This window comes from Pituophis catenifer, unplaced genomic scaffold, assembly GCF_029215685.1.
Source record: "Pituophis catenifer annectens isolate HBS135680 unplaced genomic scaffold, rPitCat1.0.hap2 SCAF_1, whole genome shotgun sequence".
Taxonomy (NCBI): Eukaryota; Metazoa; Chordata; class Lepidosauria; order Squamata; family Colubridae; genus Pituophis; species Pituophis catenifer.
The window spans coordinates 156540015-156564453 of record NW_027256881.1 but is presented as its reverse complement, the minus strand read 5'-3'; the positions used below and the strand labels follow the sequence as shown (position 1 = coordinate 156564453).

The 24439-nt window shown below is 38.4% G+C and overlaps 1 protein-coding gene across 1 annotated transcript in view; it reads right to left on the bottom strand.

Annotated features, from left to right (window-relative positions):
- The window catches only part of VPS54 (VPS54 subunit of GARP complex), a 64576-nt gene extending 41740 nt beyond the window's left edge, over positions 1-22836 (bottom strand). Inside the window, exons 1-6 of the mRNA XM_070956544.1 lie at positions 22671-22836; positions 19731-19840; positions 10986-11147; positions 6090-6331; positions 936-1014; positions 634-668 (exon numbers count right to left, since the gene is read on the bottom strand). Of these exons, the coding sequence (XP_070812645.1) occupies positions 634-668; positions 936-1014; positions 6090-6331; positions 10986-11121 (492 nt within the window). The 5' untranslated portion in view covers positions 11122-11147; positions 19731-19840; positions 22671-22836. The remainder of the gene's footprint in view (positions 1-633; positions 669-935; positions 1015-6089; positions 6332-10985; positions 11148-19730; positions 19841-22670) is intronic.
- Between the last annotated feature and the right edge of the window lie 1603 nt (positions 22837-24439).

Genomic DNA, 24439 nt, shown 5'->3' with positions numbered 1-24439 from the left:
GATTTGCCCTAAAAGACCTAGGGCTGATTGGCCTACATAACTCTTCATGTCTAAGATAAGGCTAAAACTTATCATCTACCAGTTTCTAACCTAATGCCTTAACTACTACACCCTCTCCCCTCCCCCCCCAAACATTAAAGAATATATTACCATACACACACAGTAAATTATTAGGCCAAATATTTGAATAATGCACTTTTTTCTTAGTACAGGTAGTCCTCAACCTACGACCACAATTGAGCCCAAAATTTCTGTTACTAAGTGAGAAATTTGTTAAGTGAATTTTGCCCCATTTTACGACTTTTCTTGCCCCATTTGTTAAGTGAAGCCCTGCAGTTGTAAAATTAGTCCCATGGTTGTTAAGTGAATCTGGCTACCCCATTGACTTTGCTCGTCAGAAGGTTGCAAAAGGAGATCATGTGATCCCAGAATACTGCAACCGTCATAAATGTGAATCAATTTTCAAACATTTGAATGTAAATCAGGTGACCATAGGGATGCTGCATGGTCGTAGGTGTGAAAAATGGTCATAAGTCACTTTTTTCACTGCCGTTCATCTTCGAGTGATCAATAAGTGAACTGTTGTAAGTCGAGGACTACCTGTATTTTGCCTATAAAATATTTTAATCATACCTTAGGTACTTGTTCCAGATCTGTCCTGGATTTATCTAGGAATAAAATAAAATTAAACAAAATGAAAATTAATTTACATGACAGAAAAAGATATTTGAATTATATACACCCTCAAGAAATTCTGTTCATTCACTGATTTTCTGTTACAAAATAATAACAACCAATAACAGGCTTTATTAATTTTTAGAATTTATTAATTTTTACAATTTAACTTAGAATGTATTAAATATTATTCTAAGTAAACCCGGCATATGACAAATACCAATTAAAAATTAGATAAATAAATAAAAACAGAACCCTACCATGAGTATGTAACAATGTCCTGTCAAAAGTATCTTTAGGAGGACAAATACTCTTACATTTCTCATGAATCTTCTCTTTCTGTAAAAGAAATCAGATAAAGAAAATGTTTGGTTTGAAAAAGTTGATGAAGAACATTTTTCTAATATATTAATTTCCTTACCCAAGGAGAAACCTTTGTCAAAAACTAACTGGTAAAATGGAATGTAAGCAGTGGTGGGATTCAATTTTTTTAACATCTGGTTCTGTGGGCGTGGCTAGCTGGTCATGTGACTGTGTAGGCGTGGCTAGCTGGTCATGTGACCGGGTGGGCGTGGCTATGTGCATAGGGACTACTCAGAGGGCTGAAAAAAGTCATTTCTGACTGCGCCTCGCACTTTTGACCGGTCCTCACACTTATGACCATCCTCACATTTATGCCCATGCAGCATTCTTAACAACCATGTCACTCATTTCACAGCTGCTTCTTTTCACCATGGTGACAAGATAGGGCAAAAATGTAAAATGTGAGGACAGTCGTAAGTTCGAGGACTGGTCAAAAGTGCGATGACCAGTCAAAAAATCACTTTTTCAGCCTTCTAAGTAGTCCATATGCACAAAAGGACTACCCAGAGGGCTGAAAAAAGTGATTTCTGACAGGTCCTCGCACTTTTGACCGGTCTTCGCACTTATGACTGGTCATCATTTATGCCCATTGTAACATTCTTAACAACCGTGTCACTCATTTCACAACTGCTTCTCTTCACCATGGTGACAAGATAGGGCAAAAACATAAAATGTGAGGACAGTCTTAAGTTCGAGGACTGGTCAAAAGTGCGAGGACCAGTCAAAAATAACTTTTTCAGCCCTCTGAGTAGTCCATATGCACAAAAGGACTACCCAGAGGGTTGAAAAAAGTGATTTCTGACAGGTCCTCGCACTTTTGACCGGTCTTTGCACATAAATGATGACTGGTCATCATTTATGCCCATTGTAGCATTCTTAACAACCATGTCACTCATTTCACAACTGCTTCTCTTCACCATGGTGACAAGATAGGGCAAAAACGTAAAATGTGAGGACAGTCGTAAGTTCGAGGACTGGTCAAAAGTGCGAGGACCAGTCAAAAATAACTTTTTCAGCCCTCTGAGTAGTCCATATGCATAAAAGGATACAGCAATAGAGAGGGATGAAGGAAGGGAAGGGAAATTAGAGTAGGAGGGAGGGTAAGAGAGGGAGGAATAGAGGAGGAGAAGGAGAAAGGAAGAGAAAGTAGGGAGGAGAAGAAGAGAGGGAGGAAGAGAAAGTAAGAAGGAAAGAAAAGAGAGAGGTGGTAGGTTTGAGGAGAAAGATTGCTGTACAATAAAAAAGGTGAAAGGGAAGAAAGCCAATCCCAAACAAATATAAAGATAGTAAGATAAAAGAATGAATTGTTAAACTTTAAAGAATAAAAGAGAACAAATATGAATAAATAACAATAATTAGAAACACACATACAAACATACAATGTATTTTCTTTGAACAGAGTATTTGGCCGGTTCACAAATTTAAACAGTGTTTAGTCATTTCAATTAAATTTACAATTTCTATATTTCCTTTTTGCCATATTTATTCCTCATCTATTTTTGTAAAAAACCAATATTACCCTTCACCCCCATCTCTAATCTTAATCAAATTCAATTTTTCCCTTCTATTCTATATTATACCCCTTCCCATTGTCATCTATTTTTATATCCATCCTCACATTGGTTAATTATGTAATATTACAGTTGTTTAATATAAATTCAACATTTTAATATAAATCAATTAGTTATATAACTACCTTTTTTGTATATTAATCAATATGAACATGAATATTCCAATTATTTCCATGCAATCCAATTTCTTACAAATCAATTAATTATATTTACCAATAATAATAAACCAAATAATTTCCCCCATATATTCCTCCAAACCACAACTTAACCATTTCTGCTTTCAGAAATATACAATTAATAGTATCTCAATTATTACAATTCCCTAGTTAAATAGAGCTTTTTTTCTTTTGTGTTTTAAAATCTTGAACTCTCCTCTTTTTCCCTAAATTTCCCATTGTTTGCACCTACCTTTTTTGGTGAGGAAAAAGAAAAGAAATCTGCCTGCCTAATTATCCAACCTTGCAGCAACAGCAAAGCAGTTTCAGTTTCGTTTTTCAGGATATCTAGGGGGAAAAAAATTGCTCCAGCAAGCAGCAGAGCCCTGAGCAAAACAGCTGAGACAAATCAGATGAGACTCAGGAGCCGATCTAAGCAAGGGCTAATTAGCCTATGCTGAAGCTCTGCAGGCCAATAAAATTACAAAAAAACACCGAACCATTTGTTAAATTGCTGGCTCGCCCGGCCCTCGCCCACCACTATTGATTGGCAATAAATAGTGGTGCGGAGGGGCGGGGCAAGCCAGCAATTATCAAACGGTTCGGTGTGCTGCGGGGCCAATAAAATTACAAAAAAACACCAAACCGTTTGTTAAATTGCTGGCTTGCTCGCCCCATTTATTGGCAATAAATAGTAGTGTGGAGGGGCGGGGCAAGGGGCGGGGCGAGCCAGCAATTTAACAAAGGGTTCGGCCGAACCCCCTAGAACCGGCAGAATCCCACCACTGAGTGTAAGTGACATAATGGTATGGTATCTACAGTATAATTAAAAATATTGTATTAATTACTATAAAACAATTTTAAAATTCTCTAGATACTAGAGAATTACTCATTCTAATTTTATCATTTACAAAGCAGTAGAGCCAATTCATTCAATGAATTAGGTGCAATTCAATCTGGCTTGGCTATCTGGGAGGAGCCTATTGGTCCTAAGGTAATGGGCAGGGTGCTTGCGACTGTTGGTTTGCCATCACTGTTTTAGATACATATTCTTCTGGTTAGCTAAGGCCTATCTAGAGGCAATGTATGATTGGGTTTGGCACTGGAAAATTTCTCTTTGAGAAAGGGGGTGGTGCTACTGGTTCCCACGGAAGCAATGGTCACTCCTTCCTCAGACAATTTCTTCCAATGTCTAACCTTCTCATTTTGGAGACGATTGTAGAGAAGGTGGTAGCACAGGAACTCTAGTGAACTTTAGAATATTATCCGAACCCCTTTCAATCAGGATTCAGACTTGGGATGGGACTAAGATAGCACTGATCACACTTTTAGATGATTTCTGGTGGGAGTAGGATGGAGGCAATGCATGCATCATTGCTCTTTTTGATCTTTCAGCAGCCTTCATGGTAATTTTTTTGAACTACTTGAGAAGTTGGGGTGGGTGACACTATATCCTGTCCTATCTTCTGGAGCTGGTTCTAATCAGTGCTGATACAGTGGGAGAGGTCCAGCTTCAATTTAATTCTAGCCAGATTAAGTGGCTCTGGCTTTTAAAATCCTGTGGTTTATCTAGATCCATTCCAGTCAGGCTTCAGGCCTGGGTACAGCATGGAAACGGCACGGGTCACGTTGGTTGATGATCTCTGGAAGGCTTGGGACAGGGGCTGTTCCTCTGTCCTGGTCCTATTAGACCTCTCAGCGGCTTTTGATACCATCGACCATGGTATCATGCTGCACCGGTTGGAAGAGTTGGGGGTGGGGGGCACCGTGTTGCGGTGGTTCTCCTTTCTCTCCGACCGGTCGCAGTCTGTGTTGGCAGGGGGCAGAGGTCGACCCCATGGCGCCTTGTATGTGGGGTGTCTCAGGGGTCAGTCCTCTCGCCCCTTCTGTTCAACATTTATGTGAAGCCACTGGATGAGATCATCCATGGTTTCGGGGTGAAGTACCATCAGTACACTGATGATACTCAGTTGTACATCTCCACCCCGGACCATCCCAATGATGCCTTTGAAGTGATGTCTCAGTGCCTGGAGGCTGTGCGGATCTGGATGGGGAGAAACAGACTCAGGCTCAACCCATCCAAGACCGAATGGCTGTGGTTTCCGGCGTCCTGATATAGTCAGTTGATGCCATCACTAACTATTGGGGGTGAGTCGTTGGCCCCCATGGAGAGGGTTCGCAACCTGGGTGTCCTCCTGGATTCACAGCTGTCTTTAGAAGAGCATTTGATGGCTGTGGCCAGGAGGACTTTCTATCAGGTCCGCCTGATCCACCAGTTGCGTCCCTTTCTGGATCGGGGCTCCTTACGCACGGTCACTCATGCCCTCGTCACCTCCCGCCTGGACTACTGTAATGCTCTCTACATGGGACTCCCCTTGAGCACCCGGAGGCTCCAACTGGTCCAGAATGCGGCCACGCAGGTGGTTATGGGAGTGACGTGGCGTTCCCATATAACACCTCTCCTGTGCGAGCTGCATTGGCTCCCGGTGGTCTTCTGGGTGCGCTTCAAGGTCTTGGTCACCACCTTTAGAGCGCTCCATGGCTTAGGACCTGGGTACTTACGAGACCGCCTTCTGCCACCAGTAGCCTCTCACCGGCCAGTATGCTCCCATAGAGAGGGGCTCCTCAGGGTGCCGTCGGTCAAACAGTGTCGACTGACGGCCCTCAGGGGGAGAGCCTTCTCTGTGGGGGCACCTGCCATTTGGAACGAGCTCCCCCCGGAGATACGGAGGATCCCGGATTTACGCACTTTCCACTGTGCCCTCAAGACCTTTTATTTCAACAGGCTGGCCTGGCCTAACTTCCTTTTAATTGTTAATTTTAAATTTGTTTTAAAACAATATGGGTGTTTTAATCTGTTTGGGCCAAATTATCTAATGTGTTTTTATGTTGCTTTTTTAAATTTTGTATTATGTGTGTTTTATCCTGGCTGTTCACAGCCCTGAGTCCTTCGGGAATAGGGTGGTATATAAATCCAAAATAAAATAAAGTAAAAGTAAAAAAAAGTGGTTTGGGGGAAGTCCCATCTCCTGCTCTGGATGGGGTTGCACTACCCCAGATGTTGCACAGCTACAATGTGTGCCAGTTGCACACATTCCTAGACTGTGTCAGCAGTTATTGATACTTTATATATATAATATTATAATATTTTAAATTTATTATCATTAGAAGGATTCATCTTTGCAAGTTGGTTCCTTCATGATTCTACACTATTTGGACTAAATAATTTAAAGATACAAGGAAGTCCATTTGAAGTTTAGTAATGATTAAATTTAAATAGCAAATATAGATGAGTTTAGTATACATACATACAATTTATTTTTACCTGAACAACTTCTTGTTGGTATGTTACAAAATGTTCCTTGTTGATTTGTGGGAGGTAGAGTGAAGGCACGATTTCAATATCCACAAAATCCTGTCCCCATGTCTTTGTAAAGAAATCAGATTCCCTTTTTGTTAATCGAGGATCGTTTAGTGCTGCTGGGAGATTTACTTTGGAATGATAAATAGTCCATCGATGTTGATCAACAACTAATGATGGGCTGTCACATAAGCTACTAGGATCACCTGCAAGACAAAAACAAAAACAAAAAACCACCTAGTCATGGAATACGATCTAGCAAAACAATATTTTGCATAAATTTATAATTAATCAAAAGGCTGATTGTATAGTTAAACCATACAAACCAATATTTAAATAATTATTGTAGAGCAAGATAATGTATTAGCTGGATTTATAGGTATTTGAATTTAGTTCACTACATTCTTGAAACAAGAAGAGTAAGCAGATTCTTCTTGGTTTTATGAATGCTATTAGTATTCATAGAAGAATAGAAAATTGTGAACACTTCAATACTCTCCATGATGCAGCAAATAAATTTGTATCCAGAAGGTAACCTGAGATATCATTAAAAACATACTTTGTGAATCCTAAGAATAGAAAACTGCACCCATTATAATATTTTACAACAGCAAAGCCATTATAGTTTGCTGATTTCCCATACCAAATGATAGTAGAGTTCATTGGCAAGGAAGAAAGAAATATTTGTGCCCCATCCATTACCCAGATAGCACAGAATTAAGTTGGACCTATTCCTGCCAAAACCTTGTTTAAATAAGAGCAGAAAAACATTATGTTCATTAATTTCTAAGTCCTGATTTACTGGCTCAATTGCAAGTTGTATTTCTGCCAATACTTTGGAAACTTATTTTTCTAATAACATTAATGTTTCTAAGAATTTGGGACTAAAGCCAAAAAGTAAGAAATAAATAAGCAAGATTTAGAAAGGTCAGGTTTTTATTAATTTATTCTTTCAAATACTCTTTATTAATTTACTCATGAAATAACAGAGTATTTTGAAAATGAACTATATATTGTCATATACATTTGAAAACTGCCTCCATTTTAATTTCAATAGTTAAGGATTAGCAAATGGTAAAAACTGTTGTTAATTACCCCTCAATCAGGCCAAATTATATGTAGATAGGACAGCGATTTGTCTACTCTCCATTTCTTGCCAATAAAAATGACTGGTAGGGTTGTACACATTCTCAGATTGTTTAATTCATATTTAAATTACTTGTGAGCTACTTGTCTTCCAATTTTCATTCATTTCAAACTGGCTGAATCTAGAATATTCTTAGTATTATATACAAGTGATATACCATTATGTCAATAAAGCAGTTATATTTATATATAATTCTTTGAGTAAATTATTGTGAAATACTAAGCAAGCCATACATTTTCAATATTTCACTATTATTTGCATTCTTCCAGTTCTTGGGTAACTTGGAAACTTCTGTCATTTAATCTATATCAAATATTTCTAAAGCTATAATTTATTTTATACAAAGAAGAAAAATTATTCTCATCACTCACCAGATATTGAATACAAATACACTGACTCAGTTGTCCAATCTGGATTTGAGTTTTAACCTTCAAGTTAGTGTATTCTGTATTTTTGTAATCTCTCTTGTTATGCCAGATATCCTGTCTCAGTTTCTAAACAAGGATCCCTTTTGGCTGAATGCAGAACTGGATACCAAGCATTCAATTTGGACTATTATGCATTCTAATATTTCTTTTCAGGTTATTTGTAAATTCTCCAAAATTGATATTATCAAAAGCCTTTGATAATGAATAACTTGTATTAAGACTCTGTAAACTCCATTCCACTCAGAGCTATTGTCAGGCAAAATCTATTCTTGAATGTTAATTCATAACATTTTAGTAGCATTGCTCTGAAAACTTACTTTTCAACACATCTTTGTTTGATTTTTAATTTTATCACTGACAATTATCTGGATAACTTGACTGTTCTCCAATTCTTAAGAATATATTTTTCCTATCTATCCTATCTATTTATCCCAGTGGTTCTCAACCTTCCTTAATGCCGCGACCCTTTAATACAGTTCCTCATGTTGTGGTGACCCCCAACCAGGGGTGGGTTCTAAATTTTTTTACTACTGGTTCTGTGGGCGTGGCTTATTTTGTGGGCGTGGTTTGGAGGTCATGTGACTGTGTAGGCGTGGCTAGCTGGTCATGTGTCCGGGTGGCCATGGCTATGTGTATAGGGACTACTCAGAGGGCTGAAAAAAGTCATTTCTGAAGGTCCTCGCACTTTTGACTGGTCCTCACACTTATGACCATCCTCACATTTATGCCCGTGCAGCATTCTTAACAACCATGTCACTCATTTCACAGCTGCTTCTTTTCACCATGGTGACAAGATAGGGCAAAAATGTAAAATGTGAGGACAGTCGTAAGTTCGAGGACTGGTCAAAAGTGCGAGGACCAGTAAGAAATAACTTTTTCAGCCCTCTGAGTAGTCCATATGCATAAAAGGATACAGCAATAGAGAGGGATGAAGGAAGGGAAGGGAAATTAAGAGTAGGAGTGAGGGTAAGAGAGGGAGGAAGAGAGGAGGAGAATGAGAAAGGAAGAGGAAGTAGGGAGGAGAAGAAGAGAGGGAGGAAGAGAAAGTAAGAAGGAAAGAAAAGAGAGAGGTGGTAGGTTTGAGGAGAAAGATTGCTGTACAATAAAAAAGGTGAAAGGGAAGAAAGCCAACCCCAAACAAATATAAAGATATTAAGATAAAGAATGAATTGTTAAACTTTAAAGAATAAAAGAGAACAAATATGAATAAATGGTCAAAAGTCAAAAAAGTCAAAAAATCACTTTTTCAGCCTTCTAAGTAGTCCATATGCACAAAAGGACTACCCAGAGGGCTGAAAAAAGTGATTTCTGACAGGTCCTCGCACTTTTGACCGGTCTTCGCACTTATGACTGGTCATCATTTATGCCCATTGTAGCATTCTTAACAACCGTGTCACTCATTTCACAGCTGCTTCTCTTCACCATAGTGAAAAGATAGGGCAAAAATGTAAAATGTGAGGACAGTCGTAAGTTTGAGGACTGGTCAAAAGTGCGAGGACCAGTAAGAAATAACTTTTTCAGCCCTCTGAGTAGTCCATATGCATAAAAGGATACAGCAATAGAGAGGGATGAAGGAAGGGAAGGGAAATTAAGAGTAGGAGTGAGGGTAAGAGAGGGAGGAAGAGAGGAGGAGAATGAGAAAGGAAGAGGAAGTAGGGAGGAGAAGAAGAGAGGGAGGAAGAGAAAGTAAGAAGGAAAGAAAAGAGAGAGGTGGTAGGTTTGAGGAGAAAGATTGCTGTACAATAAAAAAGGTGAAAGGGAAGAAAGCCAACCCCAAACAAATATAAAGATATTAAGATAAAGAATGAATTGTTAAACTTTAAAGAATAAAAGAGAACAAATATGAATAAATAACAATAATTAGAAACACACATACAAACATACAATGTATTTTCTTTGAACAGAGTATTTGGCCGGTTCACAAATTTAAACAGTGTTTAATCATTTCAATTAAATTTACAATTTCTATATTTCCTTTTTGCCATATTTATTCCTCATCTATTTTTGTAAAAAACCAATATTACCCTTCACCCCCATCTCTAATCTTAATCAAATTCAATTTTTCCCTTCTATTCTATATTATACCCCTTCCCATTGTCATCTATTTTTATATCCATCCTCACATTGGTTAATTATGTAATATTACAGTTGTTTAATATAAATTCAACATTTTAATATAAATCAATTAGTTATATAACTACCTTTTTTGTATATTAATCAATATGAACATGAATATTCCAATTATTTCCATGCAATCCAATTTCTTACAAATCAATTAATTATATTTACCAATAATAATAAACCAAATAATTTCCCCCATATATTCCTCCAAACCACAACTTAACCATTTCTGCTTTCAACACAATATACAATTAATAGTATCTCAATTATTACAATTCCCTAGTTAAATAGAGCTTTTTTTCTTTCGTGTTTTAAAATCTTGAACTCTCCTCTTTTGCCCTAAATTTCCCATTGTTTGCACCTACCTTTTTTGGTGAGGAAAAAGAAAAGAAATTTGCCTGCCTAATTTTCCAACCTTGCAGCAACAGCAAAGCCAACAGCCTGCTTTACTTTCAGTTTCCTTTTTCAGCATAGCTAGGGGGAAAAAAAATTGCTCCAGCACTCTTTGCAAACAAGCAGCAGAGCCCTGAGCAAAACAGCTGAGAGCAAATCAGCTGAGAGTCGGGAGCCGATCTAATCAAGGGCTAATTTGCCTATGCTGAAGCTCCGTGGGCCAATAAAATTACAAAAAAACACCGAACCATTTGTTAAATTGCTGGCTCGCCCGCCCCTCGCCCACCACTATTTATTGGCAATAAATAGTGGTGTGGAGGGGCAGGGCGAGCCAGCAATTTAACAAAGCCCGGCGGCAAGAATTTAAACAGATTTTTTTCCTCTAGCCATCAGCTGGGACTCTGGATGCAGCAATAGATTGGGAGTGGGCGGGGTAAGCGAACAGCCGGCGAGCCAACAGAGCAGAGAGTGAGGGTGAGTGAAGGCGTGGGGGGGGGCGAGAGAGAGCTTTGGCGACCCCTGTGAAATGGCTGTTCAACCCCCAAAGGGGTCGCGACCCCCATGTTGAGAACCGCTGATCTATCCTATCTATCTATCTATCTATCTATCTGTCTGTCTGTCTGTCTGTCTGTCTGTCTGTAATATGCTAGTCCTTAATACTACCACTTGATTTGATAAATGAAAAAATAATCCAACTATCCCTTTGAAAGACAAACAAAGGAACGAACAAACAAAACAACCCAGTTTAAACATCAAAACTTAGGTTTCTACCTGTGGGTTCCTTGGGGCACACATCTGGTAGCGTGCATACTGGTCGAAAACATTTGGAAGAATCCATTTCGTTTTTAAAGAAAGCATCATTGTTCTTTGACTGAGGCACTGGTGAAGACCGGTGGCTTGAGGCCATTGCATAAAATCACTACTGGATAAATACTGGATTAAAATATATGCATATTTATTTAGACATGTCCAAACACCATAGGAGAATAATGAAATATATAGCAGTTATAAGGGGAAAACATTTACAGCAAGAGTAACTAAAAATAATTCTGTGTTACCAATGACTACATGAAATGTTAAGATTATTTTATTGATACCTCACACAAAATTAAACCAAATCTTAATTAACAAATGATTACTTCAACCAAAGTGCTAACGAATATATGCAGGTAGTCCTTGACTTACAACCATTTATTTAAAGACTGAAAAAAGTGACTTAGGACTGTCTTCCACACTTATGACCATCGCAATATCCCCATGGTCATGTGATCAAAATTTGGATATTTGGCAACTGGAATGAATTTATGACAACTGCAGTTTCCTGGGGTCATGTGATCCCCTTTTGCAATCTTCTGAGAAGCCAAGTCAATAGGAAAGCCAGGTTCATTTAACAACCGTGTTACTAATTGAACGACGATTCACTTAATACCTGTGGCAAGAAAGGTTGTAAAATGGGGCAAAACTCACTTAACAAATCTCTCACTTAGCAACAGAAATTTTGGGCTCAATTATGGTCATAAGTTGAGGACTACCTGTACTCTGCAGTGCTCTATAAGTGACTGTAGGAAATAGAGAAAAGGAATGACAATGAATAGTTTGGATGGATTAATTTTATAGAGCATGGTAATACACATTTCCTAATTCCCAATAATATCTTTTTCTCCAAGTTATTTGAAAGTTATCTTCAAACTCTATTCCTAGCCTCAGTCCTATTTTTTTAATGAACTTCATCTCTTGTATCTTTTTGTTTTGCTAATGTAATTCGGTCCATCATTCCATATCCTTGCTTATCACAAGTTATATTTCGTTCTCTTGCATTTTAGTTACCTTTCTTTCCCTTCAGTTTGAGGAAGAACAGATCTGACCGGAAGAGCTCCCACTTGTAACTATTCCTCTTTAGGAAATGTGGAACTTCTCTGAGAAGCTCCTTTTAAGAAATCTGAAGATGACCATAAGGCTCACAATCAAAGTGCAGGCTGAATCAACCATTAGCAGCAGAAGTAGTAGTATAAAGAATCAAAGGCTTCCTCACATGTAAAGTTATACTCATGACTAATATCTTCCTCCTAAATAGGAGTTTTTCAAGAGCCTCTCTAATTATCTGAACCTGAGCTTGGGTAATTTCTGATTGTGGCCAGACCAATCTCAAAACTATCCTGTCTGTCACATAGTCTACATGCTCTGAACTGTGAACTTTCTTTGGACATTGCCCTTGAACAGATATTCTGATGAAGACTGCCTTTAGTCAGCCTCTAGTTCTGCCAGCCAACCAATAATGCAAGCAGATATGGCTCTGTTTGATGCAAATCAAAATACAGGGGAAAAAACAGGTAGAAAACAGTCTCAGAAGGAATTTTGGTAAAATAAAATACTTTTACTGCAACTTTTTCATTCTCTTTCCTCATTTTTTTTTCTCATCAAAGGTCCAACAACAAGGGAGATACAAAATGGAAGAATAAATATAAATCTTTGGAGATCATCTTACTGTCTTCAAGAGAAAAGGTCCTCCGAAATGAACTGCGATATGAAGCTATACTAAATTATTCATTGCTAACAGCTATTTGTGTGCAGCCATAATTTAGAATCTTATGGATAATTAACTTCAATAAGGCACTGCATCTGTCAAGATAATGACTGGTTCACATATTAGAAAAACAATCACCCCCCCAAAAAATGCAAAAATTGATTATGTATAAATGTATCAGTTATTTAGGAAATATGTAACAGGATAATAATATCAGTGTATGTTATGTTTTTCAGATGTCATTAAGTAATGAGAAGCATTCTGATATACAATCTGCTACTTATACAATCTACCATAATCATTTGCAATATCTCAGTTCTTTGGACCACAATATTATTTCTGGACAGATATTAAATGTTAAAAAATAAAATCTATCCCGCTATTCTTTCAAAAGCACCAGTTTTAAAAAATAAAATTACATCAAGAGATGCAATATCCACATTTTCTAAAAACTGGGCCTGAAAGCCAGAAAAATCCCAAATCTGTCATGTTAAATTAATAGGAAAAAACCCCTTGCACTGGTAATCCTTGATTTACGACCATAACTGAATGCAATATTTCTGTAGCTAAGCAATACAATTAAGTGAGTTTTGCCCATTTTACAACCTTTCTTGCCACAGTTTTAAGCATTTCATTACCCTAAGTAGGTAATATCATTAGTGCCAGTAAGGAATGCTGTTTGCTGTCAGTTTATATTCTGGTGATTTGCTTGTCTTTGTGGGTGGGCGTGGTCTCAGAGATTCTTTGGTTGGGCTGTTTACTGATGGCTCTTTGGCAGTTTCTTGATTGGGGTATTGTTTACTCGATTATTGGTCTGAAGTTAACCTGGGAGTTAATCTATACTGATCTGGTTGCTTAAGTGAATCTGGCTTCTCTATTGACTCTGCTTGTCAGAAGATGGTCACATGACCTCAGGACACTGCAACTGTCATAAACACATGCCATTTGATAAATGTCTGAATTTTGATCACATGACTATGAGGATGCTGCAACAGTTGTAAGCATGAAAAACGGTCATAAGTCACGTATTTCAGTGCCACTGTAACTTTGAATGGTCATTAAACAAATGGTTAAGTCGAGAACTACCTGCATTTCTTTACTCTTTACCAGAAAAGAACTAGCTTCAGAATCATATGCACTTTAAGGGACAGAATAATTTTACAATATAAACATACGCTGTTCCTTTTTGCTGCTCTTCTGCTTCTTTGGAAGTGTTCATTTCAAGTTAGCATCACTCTTGCTGGCACAGAGGAAAGCTCTCAAAACCTATCTAGGGTCTGCTGCTAGGACAATTTTCTTCAGTGTGGACTAGGAAGTAAATTTGTATTGAATGTTTACTTTTATTTTTTTCCTCTACTTAATTATTTTAAGTTTATTTTTTGCAATCAGTTCAGGGCCTTTCTGGAATTGAGTAGCATATATTGATAAGCATTTCAGAAATACATGCATGCATACTGCTTGCAGGTAAATACTGAATTAGTTTAATAACCATAGCTTTCTTTAAGGGCCAGGCAGATTTAGTAGGAATAAACAGACTTTTAAATAACTTTGATCAAAAGCTAAACAGCTCACAACCCAAACTTTTAATTATGTCCCAAACAACTCACAGCGAAGCCTAGGCCATATATAAGGCAAGCATTTTCCATCTGGATTTCTCAAAATCAATTGTTAATGATAACTAATTTTACTGTTCCTTGCAGTCTAAACTAAATAAAGTTCTAACTTCAATTATCATATGCTGATAATGGGTTAGATCAGCGGTTCTCAACCTGGGGGTCGCAACCCCTTTGGGGGTCGAACGGCCATTTCACAGGGGTCGCCAAAGCCCTCTCTCGCCCCCCCCACGCCTTCACTCACCCTCACTCTCTGCTCTGTTGGATCGCCGGCCGTTCGCTTACCCCGCCCACTCCCAATCTATTGCTGCCTCCTGAGTCCCAGCTGATGGCTAGAGGAAAAAAAACTGTTTAAATTCTTGCCGCGGGGCTTCAAAGGGCCCCCCTATAGCCAGTGGTGGGATTCTGCCGGTTCCAGGAGCCAAACCATTTGTTAAATTGCTGGCTTGCCCCGCCCCTCCGCACCACTATTTATTGCCAATAAATAGGTGTTTTTTTGTAATTTTATTGGCCCGCGGAGCTTCAGCATAGGCTAATTAGCCCTTGATTAGATCGGCTCCCGACTCTCAGCTGATTTGCTCTCAGCTGTTTTGCTCAGGGCTCTGCTTCTTCCTTGCAAAGAGTCCTGGAGCAGATTTTTTTCCCCCTAGCTATGCTGAAAAACGAAAATGAAAGTAAAGCAGGCTGTTGGCTTTGCTGTTGCTGCAACGTGGCAAAATGAGCTAGAGAGAGATTTCTTTTTCTTTTTCTTCACCAAAAAAGGTAGGTGCAAAACTGCAAACAATGGGAAATTTAGGGCAAAAGAGGAGAGTTCAAGATTTTAAAACACAAAAGAAAAAACGCTCTATTTAACTAGGGAATTGTAATAATTGAGATACTATTAATTGTATATTGTGTTGAAAGCAGAAATAGTTAAGTTGTGGTTTGGAGGAATATATGGGGGAAATTATTTGGTTTATTATTATTGGTAAATATAATTAATTGATTTGTAAGAAATTGGATTGCATGGAAATAATTGGAATATTCATGTTCATATTGATTAATATACAAAAAAGGTAGTTATATAACTAATTGATTTATATTAAAATGTTGAATTTATATTAAACAACTGTAATATTACATAATTAACCAATGTGAGGATGGATATAAAAATAGATGACAATGGGAAGGGGTATAATATAGAATAGAAGGGAAAAATTGAATTTGATTAAGATTAGAGATGGGGGTGAAGGGTAATATTGGTTTTTTACAAAAATAGATGAGGAATAAATATGGCAAAAAGGAAATATAGAAATTGTAAATTTAATTGAAATGATTAAACACTGTTTAAATTTGTGAACCGGCCAAATACTCTGTTCAAAGAAAATACATTGTATGTTTGTATGTGTGTTTCTAATTATTGTTATTTATTCATATTTGTTCATTTTTATTCTTTAAAGTTTAACAATTCATTCTTTATCTTAATATCTTTATATTTGTTTGGGGTTGGCTTTCTTCCCTTTCATCTTTTTTATTGTACAGCAATCTTTCTCCTCAAATCTACCACCTCTCTCTTTTCTTTCCTTCTTACTTTCTCTTCCTCCCCCTCTTCTTCTCCTCCCTACTTCCTCTTCCTTTCTCCTTCTCCTCCTCTCTTCCTCCCTCTCTTACCCTCACTCCTACTCTTAATTTCCCTTCCCTTCCTTCATCCCTCTCTATTGCTGTATCCTTTTATGCATATGGACTACTCAGAGGGCTGAAAAAGTTATTTTTGACTGGTCCTCGCACTTTTGACCAGTCCTCGAACTTACAACTGTCCTCACATTTTACGTTTTTGCCCTATCTTGTCACCATGGTGAAGAGAAGCAGTTGTGAAATGAGTGACACGGTTGTTAAGAATGTTACAATGGGCATAAATGATGACCAGTCATAAGTGCGAAGACCGGTCAAAAGTGCGAGGACCTGTCAGAAATCACTTTTTTCAGCCCTCTGGGTAGTCCTTTTGTGCACATGGATTACTCAGAGGGCTGAAAAAGTTATTTTTGACTGGTCCTCGCACTTTTGACCGGTCTTCGCACTTATGACTGGTCATCATTTATGCCTATTGTAGCATTCTTAACAACCGTGTCACTCATTTCACAACTGCTTCTCTTCACCAAGGTGACAAGATAGGGCAAAAACGTAAAATGTGAGGACAGTCGTAAGTTCGAGGACTGGTTAAAAGTGCGAGGACCAGTCAAAAATAACTTTTTCAGCCCTCTGAGTAGTCCATATGCCCTCACATTTTACATTTTTTGCCCTATCTTATCACCATGGTGAAAAGAAGCAGTTGTGAAATGAGTGACATGGTTGTTAAGAATGCTGTACGGTCATAAATGTGAGGATGGTCATAAGTGTGAGGACCAGTCAAAAGTGCGAGGACCTATCAGAAATGACTTTTTTCAGCCCTCTGAGTAGTCCCTATACACATAGCCATGGCCACCCGGTCACATGACCAGCTAGCCACGCCCACCCAGTCACATGACCTCCAAGCCACGCCCACAAAGTAAGCCACGCCCACAGAACCGGTAGTAAAAAAAATTAGAACCCACCCCTGGTTGGGGGTCACCACAACATGAGGAACTGTATTAAAGGGTCGCGGCATTAGGAAGGTTGAGAACCACTGGGTTAGATCAAAGCAAACAAGAGCTATGCTGATCTAGAGAAAGCAAAGCTATCATCGATCAGCCAAAGGGCAGATTACAGGGCAGGTAGCAAACTATTGGTCTTTGGTTACAACAATTTCACTGGCATTTGGTCCTTTTTCAGGCAATTCAAAGTGCTATTTCTGATTTATAAAATCTGATACATTGACATAGGCTACTGAAAAACTCTTTATTTTCCTATGACCCTGTGGAATGTTTAAAATCCTTAATAGATACACTTCTTTCTTATCCCTTTTTGGGGGATCTGTACTGTCTATCTACTAGCAAGCAAAAGAAAAAAACAATTCAAACAGGAATTTGGCTTTTAAAGTATTCATGAAGAGATTTTAAATGGAGGATACTTGCTTCCTATTTATTTTATTTTTTATGTTCAGTCATAATTTCAGTTTGTATTTTAATATACTGACCTTGAATATTATTATAATATAAAGATAGGCTCTATGTTTAATAATAAACCAATTATTAGAAATTTAACAATATCTGAAAATATTTCAGTATTTTGTGCACTTTTGAGGATGGGTTACTTTGAGCCAGTAATCATCTCTTAACCCAACCTATTACATAGGGTAAACAGGTAGCCTTTGACTTACGATTGTTCATTTAACGATGGTTCAAAGTTACAGTGGTCTCAGAAAAAGTGATTATGACCCATCCTCAAAATTACAATTATCGCAACACACCCATGGCCACATGATTGCAATTTGAGTGCTTGGCAACTGGCCCATATTTACGAGATAACTTTCTGTACCATTAATCAAAACATCTTTCTTTAGGAATCATATGAATTTGGATCCCTCTGTCTCTTAACACTCTGCAGATGAAATGGAGGAAGAGTTTGCTTCCTAGACTGAAAACGTTGGTCATCCTACCTTAACTAACTTCCCTCCAATTCATTTAGTTCACATATACAGGTAGTCCTCCACTTACAAGAGTTCATTTAATGACCACTTGAAGTTACAACGGCACTGAAAAAAGTGATATATAACCATTTTTCACACTTCTGATCATTGCAACATCCCCATGGGCATGTGATTTACATTCAGATGCTTGACAAGTGGTTCATTTATGATGGTTGCAGTGTCCCAGAATCATGTGATCATTTTTTGAAAACTTCTGGCAAACAAAGTCAAGGAGGAAGCCAGATTCACATAACAACCGGGTTACTATTTTAACAACTGCAATGATTCACTTAATAAATGTGGCAAGAAAAGTTGTAAAATGGGGCAAAACTCACTTAACAAATTTCTCACTTAGCAACATAAATTCTGGGCTCAATTGTGGTCATAAGTCGAGGACTATCTGTATTGAGGCAACAGGATTTTATCAATTCTAAATTATTCAGTTCTGATATTTGGCTATTTCCTCCCATTTTTTGGTCCTGTACCTATATGATGCACCTCCCAACCTAGTATGTAAATGACAATGGCAACTAATCCCCCCTTTCCTGTTACAAACCTCTTTTTCACTTTGGAAAGATCTAATGTTTTTGCTGCAGTGCATTTTTAGTGTTCTTCTGATCATGCAAAAACTATAATGTGCAATGAAAAGTGCTGACAGTGTGTATTTGTTTAATTCTTTCTAAAGAGTTTTACTTGATCATTTCCCAGATGTATTACAATTTTATTTTGACTGTTGGATAGCCAGTCAGATGCTAATAAATCTGTATCTCTCATTTCTGTCTCTCTTTATCTATATATTCTTGACTACTAACTCCTTGAAGATGTCCACTGCATGTATGCCTCTTTTACAAGTTAATATAGGACAACATTAAGTTTGCTATATAGAGAGCTCTGCACTTTCTTCTAGTAGTCTAAACATAAGTCTGTTGAATAAAGACTTGTCATTTCTGCAGCTTCATTAATTAATTAACATTAATTGCTGGACCCAACAGTTTTTTTGTGCAAGTTGAGCTGCACACGCATGTGTCCCAGCCCACCGCTTGTATGAGTGAAGCTGCCTGCGCATGAGTGGCCCAGCCCATTGCTCACACCACCTGGTTGCAAATAGCTGACGGCCTGGTAGTGGGTCGTGGCCCAGAGGTTGGGAACCCCTGTTTTAGATTATATTTACGTATTTGTTATTATGTAATTTACAATGCTTTAAATTTAAATTAATTTTAAATGTTACGTACTTTCCCTATGGTTCTATGCGATAAAGAAATAATTTAACTGTTTTCATTTCATTTTCAACCCCTGGGACTAATTTTAAGGTATATGGTTGCATTTAAAAAAAAAAAAATCAATAAGTGTAATTCATTTTAACTATATATCTATTAGGGTCTGAATTTATTTTGTAAAACAAAGCTTGGTTTCTGAGAATTTATCATAACAATTAGGCTTAAGTCACTGTGTTTCTCATGTACGTATATTTTAATTTATTAAAAATAATAAGTTACTAAAAAGGTAAATTCTAAAAATTTATATCTAACTGTATGGAATACTTTGAAATTTGTGTCATTTATGGCTGTTTACTTCAAGAGATGCTCATTTATGATGACGCAGGAAATTACTCTCAAAGTCAAAAATAAAGATTATGTCAGGAAGTTATTTATAGTTGTGTTTGTACGTTTTATTTTAAATATACACACTTTTAGCACCAGCATGTTATTAATAACTACTGGCTGTGAGAAAATACTGACCGCAATCTGCAAGTACTTGACAAATGAAAAAGTATAACAACCACTTAATTTGCATACCTTAACAATAGTATTCCAAGAAGATTCCAGTAAGGCAGACCTCATATCTCTTCCAGTTTCATTTGTTAAAAAATCATGAGATTATAACATTCATGACCATTTTTCAAGTTCTAAACAAAAGAAGCATAGATAGGAAAGTTAAGGCTTTTTGGATAAAAATTTGGTGGGTCATGCAGAATGTTTTGAAGAAAAAAATTCAATTCTCTCCACAATTGTTTTTATTGGGTATAGTTAAGGGTTTTACATCGGGTGAAACAAAATTGATATTGTATATGATAACAGCAGCAAGATTGTTGATAGGTAAATATTGGAAAAATGAAGCTTTGCCCACTATTGAGGAATGGACTTTGAAGATGGCCAGTTTTGCAGAGATGGCGAAGATTTCAGCATACTTAAAAGATTGTTCACAAGAGACTTATGAATGGGAATGGAAAAGGTGGATAGAATATGTTCAGAACAAATATCAAACTAGAAAGTATCAAATAGCTTTTATTTGAAAATAATGTATTAGAAATATTTTAATGTAATGAGGTAAAAAGAAAAACTATACAGGGGAGGGAGGGGTTCAAGTTTTTACATAAGTGTCATATTAAGGGGTTTTTTTGTGTGTGTTTTTTTATCTTTCTTTACCAGTTATGAGTATATTATAGGGAAGTCTGGGGGGAGGGGAGGGTTAGGGAGGGTTAGGGAGGTTGGGAAGTTTGGGGGGGCTGGTGGGGGGGGGAAAAGGGGTGAAAATGTAATTGTAAAACTTTTGCAATTAAAAAAAAAAGTAAAAAAAGAAAAAAGAAAAAAAAGAAGCATAGATATAAAAAAGTATCAATTAACTTAAATTAATTAAAATATTAATTTAAAAGCAAAAGTATAAGTTAAAGACTGCATATAATATAGTTTCTTGTAACTTGTTAAACTAAACTTCTCCCTTTTGATAAGGCAGGATGATTACTTCAAGGTCTGTGTAATATATGCAGCTCCATTGTACCTATAGGAATTTCACTGATTCCTAAAATATAATTAATAGTTTTATTGTAAAACCATACATACATGATACATATCATAATGGATGCAAGCATTTAATTATTTTTTTAAAGTATCAGAAGTAATAAGTTTGATACTGCCATTGAAAAGACAGCATTTTACAAAAAACTAGCAGGAACAAATAATATATTAACCATACATAAAGAGTAAAACAAAAAGCAAAGGAGCAAAATAAATCATATGTTGAAAACCTGTCTTAAACATTTCCCTTGCAACATTTGACTGTTTTTCAAACAAGGAACCCAAAGTATTTAATACTGAAAAATCCTGAAAATAAATCATTTTAATTTAAATGATTTCTCCATGGCAGTTTTTACAGTACTTCTCATAAGAGGGATGAGGACCCGGTTTGTGGGGGCAATAAGCTGATTTTGTATAAAAAAGAACACTGCTTGGGGGAAGCCGAAAGCCCTACTAAGCAGGTATATACAAAAGTATGAAGGCTATTGCTTAACGCATTGTAAGCTGCCCTGAGTCTCTGGAGAAGGGCGGCATATAAATCGAACCAACCAACCAATCAATAAATGAAACATGGGCACCTGTCACATAACTTGCATTTAAAGCACAATGCAGGAACATAGTGTACGTTTACATCTAGGATATTACTAAAGAATGTCAGGTTCCTTTTCAAGCCAATCTACAAATATTACCGTTCCAATCCCATGACTTTGACATATATCAGAAAATAAATCCATTAGAAAAGACCTGTGATGCTATTTGACAACTAAGAAAAATTCTGCATGTAAGTATGACTTAATTTTGCCACTGATTCAGAAGCAACACTAAAAGCATTTTAAAAAGTTAATCGGAATTAGGAAAGTCAATGTATCTATCAGTATTATTTTATGAATTAGTCGTGTATGTAATATAACTCTAATTAATTCCCACCCCATTTAAACTAATATAATTATTGGTCTTTCTATTTTGCATTTTTTCTTCCAACCACTCTCTGTACAGTAAAGGACACCCTTTTACATTCTTGCCAATGTAGAATAGCAATCCATACATCCAACTACCAGTAAGTGGACTATAGGTACGGCAAATGCTTACGCGCCCTAAATTGTGTTAATTAATTTTATAAACATACATCTCCTTTAAATATACTGCCAGGTTTACACCCAAAAGGAAAACATTTTAGAACATGAAGATTAAGTAATCCTGAGATAAGTATCTTGAATTAAACAGGGATTCTGAATAGGTAGTCCTGGGTGGGCTAAAGGGGTAATGTGGAGTGAAACCATTTTTATAAGTGTGTTCACTAAGCGAACTTTGTTATATTCTAAAAAGAAACCATTCTCTACAATACTCAAGTGAAAATGTGTTACTTTTCCTTTAAAAAAAAATTAGTTGGGCAAAGGGGTGACTCTGATGGGGCAAAGAAGATACAGCACAGATTTGACTTTCTCTGGCCTCAAAGTAACTTCTATCTTTTTAGTCAGAAGACCCTTACGTGGGATTAGCAATTGTTTCCTCGAGATTAAGAACAGAAGCACACACAAAAATTTTGCTCCAGTAAAACCATTTTCCTGAAATTGGCAGGGCATAGCCTTCAATTGAGAGGGGAAGGGAGATAAACTGGGGCAAGTGGGGCTCCTAACCATCGTGGGATAAAGAGATGGAGACGGAAAAAGATACCTAATGCTTCCCCCCCACCCCATCACCGTTGGGACTTGAGAAGACACTTAACTGAAAAAACTCAAGGAGAGGTGAGGGAGGGTTATTAAATCTGTTTCTCCCAATGACGGGAGGGCTCCAGTAGACTCAGCCTGATACCTGGGAAGGAAAGCCGCCTTCTCCTCTGCAAACTGCACCGAGGAAATGCGGGAAAACCGGCGAGGGGCGGGGGGACGCCTGCAATTTGCCATCCTCTGCCTGTAAGGGGGGCGTCCGAACCCGGCCTACCTTAGCGAGGTTTTGCTACTCTCCTTCTTCGCCTCTCCCCGGTATTAGGGGCTGGGGGATCAGCACGGAGAAGTGGCAGCCGCCGGCGCTTTTCGCCCTTCTCGGCCTGGAATTCCCCGGGGGACCGGCGGGGTTTCCGCCCCGCAGCAGAGCGCGGGGTTTACAGCTGTGGCGGTCGGAGCGGCGAAAAAAGACCGAGGCAGCGACGCGGCCTAGCGCATTCCCGGCGCCTCCAAAGCGACACGTCGCGACCATGGGCGACTCTGGGCCGAGCCACTCGGCCGGCGGCAGCGCAGCGACTTCACCGGCCGCAAGCAAGCGCCGCCTCTCGTCGCAGCCGTGACTGGGAAGGAGGAGGAGGAGCCGTGCAGCTCTCCCGTGCCGCTGACAATCTCTGGCTGCGGCTCCGCACCCTTTTCTTTTCTCTCCCCGCCCCACCACCCACCACTCTTCGGTGGAGATCCGCCGTAGCCACGGAGGAGGCGAAGGTGCGGCGGTCAGAGATGGGAAGCTCTCCAAGGCCGGCCCCAGCCGCGCTGCCCTTCCTGGCTCATCCGAGGCTCTTTTCTTCCCCTGAGCGAGGAATGAGCCCGCCACGGTTTAGTCTGATTTTGCTTGAACTCGCTTGGCGCAGCTACTTCGGGGTTCGGCCTGAAGAAATCATGTCCTCCCTCCCTCCCTCCCTTAAGTGGAAGAGCCTTGTTTTCTCTCTAGGCTAGGGAAAGGCTGGCGTCACACACCCTCCTCTTAGAGCCACCTTAGTCTACTTCGGTTTGCGAGGGGAAGCCTTTCTATCCAAATCACAGATTTTTCTAACCTCCTAGTTGAATTGGGCCCAAAACATATTGGTTTCTATTGGCAATATAAATAGCTCAAGGAACATGCTCCGTGTGCCTATCTGTAATGTAACCAGGGGCTGCCCTGTGGACTATCTTTCAAAGGCAACAGTACAGGTAATCCTCGACTTACAACCAGTTGTGGGATTCAAGTAATTTAACAACCAGTTCTCTGCCCTAATGATTTCTTCCAACGATCAGTTTTCCAAACTGCTCAGAAAGTTATAACTGGTTCTCCCGTGGTGCGAACTGGCTGAATCCCACCACTGCTTACAATTATTTGTTTAGTGATCGTTCGAAGTTAAAACAGCACTGAAAGAAGTGATTTATGACCGTTTTTCACACTTAACAACCTTCCCCATGGTCATGTGATCAAACTTTGGACACTTGGGATATTTACAGTGCATTCAGAAAGTATTCAGACACACACACCCCTTCACTTTTGTCAATTTTGTTATGCTGCAGCCTGATTCTACAGTTGTTGAAATTCATTTTTTTTCCCTTATTAATCTACATTCCCCATAATGACAAGCAAAACAGAATTTTAGAAGTGTCTGTGAATACATTAAAAAGAAAAAACTGAAATGTCACATTGGCGTAAGTATTCAAAGCCTTCACTCAGTACTTTGAAGTATCTGAAAAGTATCTTTGAAGACAGCAGTTACAGCTTGTCTTTTTGGGTGTGACACAAGCTTTGCACACCTGGATGGGGGAATTTGCTGCCATTCTTCCTTGCAAATCCTCAAGCTCAAGTCAGGTTGGATGGTGACCTTCAGTGAACCGCCATTTTCAGGTCCATTTTCAGAGATGTTCAATAGGATTCAGGTCAGGGCTGTGGCTGGGCCACTCTAGGACATACACAAAGTTGTCCTTAAACCACTCTGGTGTTGTCTCGCCTGTGTGTTTAGGATTGTTGTCATGTTGGAAAGTGAA